The sequence below is a fragment of the Dendronephthya gigantea genome, unplaced genomic scaffold, assembly GCF_004324835.1.
Source record: "Dendronephthya gigantea isolate DGI-Jeju-01 unplaced genomic scaffold, DenGig_1.0 001163F, whole genome shotgun sequence".
NCBI lineage: Eukaryota > Metazoa > Cnidaria > Anthozoa > Malacalcyonacea > Nephtheidae > Dendronephthya > Dendronephthya gigantea.
The window spans coordinates 1-6,821 of NW_021164173.1; the positions used below are offsets into that span (position 1 = coordinate 1).

The 6,821-nt window shown below is 35.8% G+C and overlaps 1 protein-coding gene and 1 long non-coding RNA gene across 8 annotated transcripts; both read left to right on the forward strand.

Annotated features, from left to right (window-relative positions):
• Positions 1 to 2,348: 2,348 nt before the first annotated feature.
• On the forward strand, positions 2,349 to 5,997 carry LOC114545080. 5 transcript variants are annotated; one of them, XR_003690818.1, is made up of 10 exons: positions 2,884 to 2,923; positions 3,083 to 3,124; positions 3,460 to 3,534; positions 3,901 to 3,947; positions 4,386 to 4,473; positions 4,555 to 4,662; positions 4,806 to 4,846; positions 5,129 to 5,206; positions 5,401 to 5,476; positions 5,949 to 5,997. XR_003690818.1 is itself a non-coding variant. In XM_028563459.1 (9 exons), the coding sequence occupies exons 5-9, from the start codon at positions 4,390 to 4,392 to the stop codon at positions 5,468 to 5,470; spliced, it is 381 nt and encodes a 126-aa protein (XP_028419260.1). In that variant the 5' UTR covers positions 2,884 to 2,923; positions 3,083 to 3,124; positions 3,460 to 3,534; positions 3,901 to 3,947; positions 4,386 to 4,389; the 3' UTR covers positions 5,471 to 5,985. The 5 variants fall into 5 exon arrangements, 1 of the variants encoding a protein (XP_028419260.1); XR_003690820.1 differs by adding an exon at positions 3,643 to 3,709 and having other exon boundaries at positions 5,401 to 5,985; XR_003690817.1 differs by having other exon boundaries at positions 5,882 to 5,985.
• Positions 5,998 to 5,999: 2 nt separating this feature from the next.
• LOC114545081 lies at positions 6,000 to 6,821 on the forward strand. 3 transcript variants are annotated; one of them, XR_003690823.1, is made up of 4 exons: positions 6,000 to 6,058; positions 6,243 to 6,310; positions 6,537 to 6,638; positions 6,790 to 6,821. It is a non-coding gene; the product is annotated as an uncharacterized LOC114545081 (long non-coding RNA). The 3 variants fall into 3 exon arrangements; XR_003690822.1 differs by having other exon boundaries at positions 6,537 to 6,650; positions 6,790 to 6,820; XR_003690821.1 differs by lacking the exon at positions 6,790 to 6,821 and having other exon boundaries at positions 6,537 to 6,706.

Genomic DNA, 6,821 nt, shown 5'->3' on the forward strand with positions numbered 1-6,821 from the left:
TCATCATAAATAGAGCTCATCGATATGTCTTGTGACTATATGGTGACATTTAGTACACATTTACACAAAAATAATGGGAATTTTTTTCAAAATTATCAAATGATAAGGTGAATGTTAAGCTATTTAGCATAATGATAAGGTCAATGTTAAGATGTTATATTTTTTAAATATTATGGCTTTACATCAGAGGAATCATCATAAATATAAGTCATCGATATGCATTGTGACTATTCAGTGCCATTTGGTACACATTTATACAATAATAAAGAGAGCTTTGCTCAAAATTATCAAATGATAAGGCAAATGTTAAGCTTATTAGCATCATGATAAGGTCAATGTTAGAGTTATCCAGAGTTATCACGCTCATTACGATTTTCAGGGCTATTGTGTAGCCCTGTTTTTTTTAGTTCAAATTTGTAGCTGAAACATATTTAACGAAAGTATTTGTACAACCCTAAGCCATATGAGAAACTTTCAAATATTTTCACCTGTATGCTACCATTTGTTTGTATTGTACATGTACAATTATAAATTATGAGATTGTGTTTATAAATGATTATGTATATAAAACATAGTCCAATGTTAAAGTTTAAAGATATTGTCAGATAATTCGCAATTACAAGCTTTAGCACATAAGTATTTATAAGTAGAAAGCCGATATGCTTGGAATACAAAGGCAAATGGCAACGCATGTGACATATATTTGCATATTATTTATGTAGATACACATGCAAATATATTATTAAAGCCAGTTAAATTGTAGACAGGGCCCTTTGAACTACCTATAAGATTTATGTACATACCTTTTCGTTGTTTGATGCATAATCCTTTTTTGTGATAGATTTTCATAAAGCTAGGCGCACACACGACGATTTTAGTCGGCTGATTCCTGTCTAGATTGTCTAGATGGATGTTTTCATCAAAATGTGGCGACTGGCACTCTATACTTGGTCATAATCACTGAGCTATAATTTTATAGGTCAGTGGTCATAATATTAGACCAAGTAGACTCGCGTGCACGCGCGAGGCGCGAGCGCCGCGAGAAGGAAAAAATGTCTGGGCAAGGGCTTCCTATATGTCTAAACCTGAATAGACCAACTACCGTAAAATCGTTGTGTGTGCGCCCGGCTTAAAGCAGGGACTTTTGCCTGGTCCGTTAACATACCTGTTGATATCACGTGCGCGGATTGCGAGAAACGGAAGAAATATTGGTCACAAATAAAACTAATGTAATTCCGAGGCCAGTTTTGGCCAGTAATTCTGAGGTCACAACTAATATCTGAAGTTTGTGCTTAATATTACCTTCCAACGCGGATTTTAGCCTTGTAATTTGTAATAAAAAGATCGGTAATTTGTGCTTCATACAGATACCTTTCATACAGAGTTTAGCCTTATTCTAGACAAACAGTGCCGGCGAGCGTTAGGTGATTTCAGCACCTCTCTGGTTGCTTTACCGGTAGCTAATGTCAATTTGGGGCCATGCTCTGTTCAGCCACCTGTTACCTCTACTTTTTGGTAATAATGTGATTAAATTCAAAAAATTCAAATTCAATACATCCTCATTTTTGTTTTAGTTCTGCAGAAGATAAGACAACCGGGATTGTCTCACTGCTTTAAAACGAGGCAATGAATGTTATTCTTGTGTGCTTACAACAGGTAAACTTTTCCATCATAATATATCATCTGGTATTAAGTTTCGATTGAAGTACAACTTTCTTGATTTTCTAGAAATTGGAATGGGAGGTGTTGTATGTTGTTCTGAGAACTTTCCAGAGGCACTGCAAGATAAAAACTTGATACATTCTTGAAAGCACTACTTACGTTTAATATGTACAGTGTTATCTAAAATGGTAAGGGAAGTAAAGTTGTGCACTTTTCACACCAAATCATGAACTAAAAATTTTACTTTGCATTCAGGTTTGAAATTATGATTTTCTTCCTGGATTATTTCGTGTTCCTCATGATATGCGCCGACCTCATTTGTACGCTAGAATTTTTCCAGTACGGTTCTTATCCTTCAGTTTTTTGCATCTATCATAATATCTTACCATAACTATACCAAAACCATACTATACCATAACCATACCACAACATATCATATAATCATATCGTATAATCATATCATACCATAACTAACCATAACCAAATCATACCATACGATAACCATATAATTCCAAAATTATATCACACCATACCATACCATGACCAAATCATACCATACGATAACCATATCATACCATAATTATATCACACCATACCATACCATAACGAATTTATACCATAAGTGTATCATACCATACTAATAATTTAATTGGATATTTTATTGTAACATGTGAAGGTATTAACAGAGCTGTGTACGTACCACATTTTCATTGGTCAAGATGAACAAGTAAGAACCTGCTTGACTTTATTTTCAGCCGTTGTCTGTTCTCGCTTAAACGTTGTTGTATATTTCGTCTAGTTTTGTCTGATGCGTACTTTGCAGATTAGTTTGGTTGCTCATTCCGCGACGTTATGCGTATCCTGTCTCACCATATGTATGTTAGAAATGCCTTGCCAGTTATGGCAAGGTAAGGCTACTTAAGATAGTCTGGAATTTGAGACTTTTTTATGTCCATTAGCACTTTGTAAAGAATGAAGTTGATTTAAGTAATTGCAGCGTTTTATAAGTTTATTGCTTTGGAGATATTTGAAATCGTGCCTTGATAATGCACTCAGTGAATTTACAGAAATGTATTTCAACAAACTCCAGCCTAAATGTAACGTCTCTTGTTATGCGAGATACTCCTTCACAAATACAAGGTTTTTTGAGCAATAATTTCTAAATTTTCGTTCCTTAGACTGCTCCCAACATATCTGGAAAAGTTTACTAAACTTTCGCCAACGCCTCAAGTTGTCATACCACTGTTAGAATTTCTCTCTGGTATGGTTCTTAAAGTTTCGTAAATTAAGAAATCTTTTGCGAAATATCAATGTACCCCCTAAAGAGAGGATTCTGATTGAGCAATTCTGCCGCTAACCATAGTTGATCGCCTTTTTGTACAATCAGCTGTGTTAAAAATCTCGTATTTCTGTTTACCAGATGATGGAGATTTGGATAAACAGGAAATCGCATACATAAAAGGTATATGTATAGCTTTCGGTTGCCAGTCATGATATCAGGATTGAAACCGCACATCAAAATGGGCCTCTTGTAAATATAATCAATAAAAATATACCTGGAACGTGTAGTAGGTGAAGCCACGAATGGAAATTGAGGAATACTAAAATGGTGGCTAGGAATATTTTTGTATACCTCTTCTCAGCTGTACGCAGTTCATTGAACAGCTAGTGATTTGCATCGGTTATCAAGCCAATCAGATTACGGCTAGTTCATTTATAATACCCAGCCTCCTCTTTTGACGTGATTTGCTAGCCTGATTTCGTATTATAATTGGGTCAATTTTGTTTATTTTCCAGGCTTGGTCTTGAAGCTAGAGGAAGAATTGCATACTGTAACATCTTCATCCTCCAAATAATTACACATCCCGGCAGGTGCAGTATACAATTTATTTGAAAACATTGTTGAAACAAGCATTATATGACTGCAGCCTCGTTAGAAATGCCTTAACTTTTGCAGTCTTTTGTCTTTTTGTCACCCAGTTACATTTTCGAACTTCTGGTCAAAGTACGAAATCACTCGAGAAAGTGATTTCATTTTCCGTTGCAAGTGAGTTTATGAAGTGGTTTCCGAGCTTGTTTCAACATTTCATTTGTTAAATTTGGATGTGCAAAGATTTTAGGCGATTATCGAGTTGGAGCAAGCTCTGCATGATTCAATATGCCAGTATTGCAGCAACCTATTGTTAAAACTGGGAAATGAAATGCATACATTATTTAAGCAAATCTTCTTCAATGTAGATCAAATTGGTGGTGCAATACAAAGACAGTTCGCGGACGCCTTGAAAGTACGTATACAGTAGTCTTTGACATGATAGAAGACTTAGTGGTAGAAATTTGGGGAAAGGGCTCGTATGTTGATATTTTTTGACGTTTATTGCTGTAATAGCTTTCTTGTAGCTCCACTTATCTACATGTCTTCAAGCAGTCGTTAACCTGGTTTCCTTTGTGTCGTAATTGTTGTAAACAATCATTTTCGTAAACAATCATTTTCACGGATAAAATCTAGTCCAATCTTTCCACATTATTGCATCCCAGGTAGTTTTTCAGAACAGCGATGCATTAGGGTCGAGCGAAAAGAAAGATGTGCAACAAGCTGGCACATTTACGGTGCAATCATCTCAACCTGTGTGTATTAAAAGTAAACTCTGCATGGCAGGTAGTTAATGAAAAATGAGACAATTCATGTATTGCTGTAGCCAAATTAAGTTTCTTGTGTTTTTTAGGTTCATGTTCAACAGCAAGCGAATGACGGTTGGAAGAGGAAGCAACTGGATGTTTGGTCAACCAGCAAAGCAGCTGGTGGCGACAAAGGTGATCAATTACGTCCACCATAACATTAAGCTACAAGATGATCTTTTGTATAGTCATTTTTAATAACGGTGATTGATTTAGGAAACCTATAAGGGCTTACCAGTGGAACTTCAAAATCTACATGTCATTAAGAAACATCAGATGTTTGTTGGAATCCTCAAAAGTTCTAAACTCTTCGTACAAAAACAGGTAGAAATTTTTTTAGTATAATTTTGAAAGGAGAGTCTCTAACCCCTCATCGTTTCTGGATTACTACTACTTTGAAGCGGTGTACATGCAATAATACCACTACACTATCAGTGGCAATTCTAAGGGCGTCCCCTTTTCCACAGGAACAACGTGAACTACTTGACAAAAATGGGGATTGCAATAGGTAAGTTAAAAAAATTAAATCGTAGGAAAATGTCTGGTTTCATATTACCTTTTAATATAAAATTTGTGTAGGTTCGTCCCGATGAATTGTTCGTCTCTTGTATAAATACAGCTAATGTGATTTTTATACAGATTAATCTTACTGGACCTTTTGATGGTGCTTCCTTAGATCGAAATTCTAAATCGGTTAGGGTTTTGTGTGTTGTTAAAACTGATATAGGAACGATATTTCATATCCTAGTCCGTTACGTTAATTCACAATGATTATCCTTTGTTTTGTAAGAGTTTTGGTCTATGGAACCGACTTGAGACACAAAAAACTATTTTTGTTGAGCCACGACGAAAAAACGAATTTACAGAGGTTAGTTCTATTGCCATCCAGCGAAATCTTAAGACTAGACTTTTTAACAAATGAATATATAGTTAAACAGTTCATCTGTACGTTTTTACGAGGACGAAAAACGGATCATTTTGATCAGGAGGTTATGTTCAACTAAATAACTCGCAATGAACAAGCTGATTGAGGTTTATCAAAGGATTTATGGTCTGTTTTAGGCAATGGAAGGATTTTATGAAAACGTTTGCAACCCAGAGAACAAGGGTGCTGTTTCTTGTTGTTTGCTAAAGAAAGGTATGGTGTCTACTGTATTTTTTCGACGTATTAATACCAAAGTCTTTAAACACATACATTTAAGACGGCTTGTCAAGTTTAAAACCTTGTATAGTAATAAGCTTGTTGGCGAATCTGCTAAAAACCTGTCAGATTTGGTGGAAATAAGTAATAATTTCATGTCCAGTGTCCGCGAATATAATCCTTGATTCAAATCTTTTAGTATAAGCAATTAGGTCAGGGTTAGGGTGAGGTTTAGAATTAAAAGTTAGGAATAATTTCGTGCATCCTGGACATGAAACAAGCTATGGACATGAAACTATGATCGAAACATACAAGTCAAACACATCCTGATAACAGACCGTCAAAAAAATTGATACGAGCCTCGGATGTTTTACAAGAAACTCCTGTGTTTCTCACGTTTAGGTAAGCAAAACCGGGAAACGAAGATTTAACTGTTGAAATTGACGTTTTCTATTGTTTTATGTTTGAGACCGAACGTATGTGTGCCAGGATCAGGTGACCAGCTGTGCATTCACCCCAGGTTCTTGAACAAGAAACAAACACGGCCAAGGCAAGTGTAAATGACTTCATTGACCGTTGGTAAGTAGGTTTGTAGCTCAAATTCTACATACCATGTACCCATTTTCTTACACGGTCGATACACTGAATAATTTACTATCTACTGTATAGGTGCACAGGTTGTATAACCACCCTCGCAATATTTTGCCCTTAAAATAAGGTAGTAATCCCCACAGTTCATGAAAGTTCTCTTGACTATTTTCAGAGGCATTTGTGCTGTACAAAGGTGTTATCATGCAAAGACGTGTCATTACTATAATTTGCTGCAACAAGGTACTACCACTAAGAGATGTTTATATTGGGCTATTCGGCCATTGCCATTGGCGTATACAGTATCGTCAGATATTGTTTGGTATTCACTATATTAAATATACACACTAAATTTAGGCTCAACTCAACATATATATGCATGAGCGATATACTTATGCTGATCGGATTCATATCTCTACAATTACGTGTAACTGCAGGAAATTTAATCGGAACTTATTTCATCCTACAGCGATATACCAGTGGAACTTCAAAATCCACATGTCATCAAGAAACATCAGATGTTTGTTTGAATCCTCAAAACAGTACCCGACTCCGCAGTTTTAAATTCTTCGTACGAAAACAAGTAGAAATTTTGTAATATATTTTGAAAGGAGAGTCTCTAACCCCTCTTCTTTTCTGGATTACCACTATTTTAAGCGGTGTACATGCTATAATACCACTACACTATCAGTGGCAATTCTAAGGGCGTCCCTTTTCCACAGGAACAACGTGAACTACTTGACAAGCCTGGGTA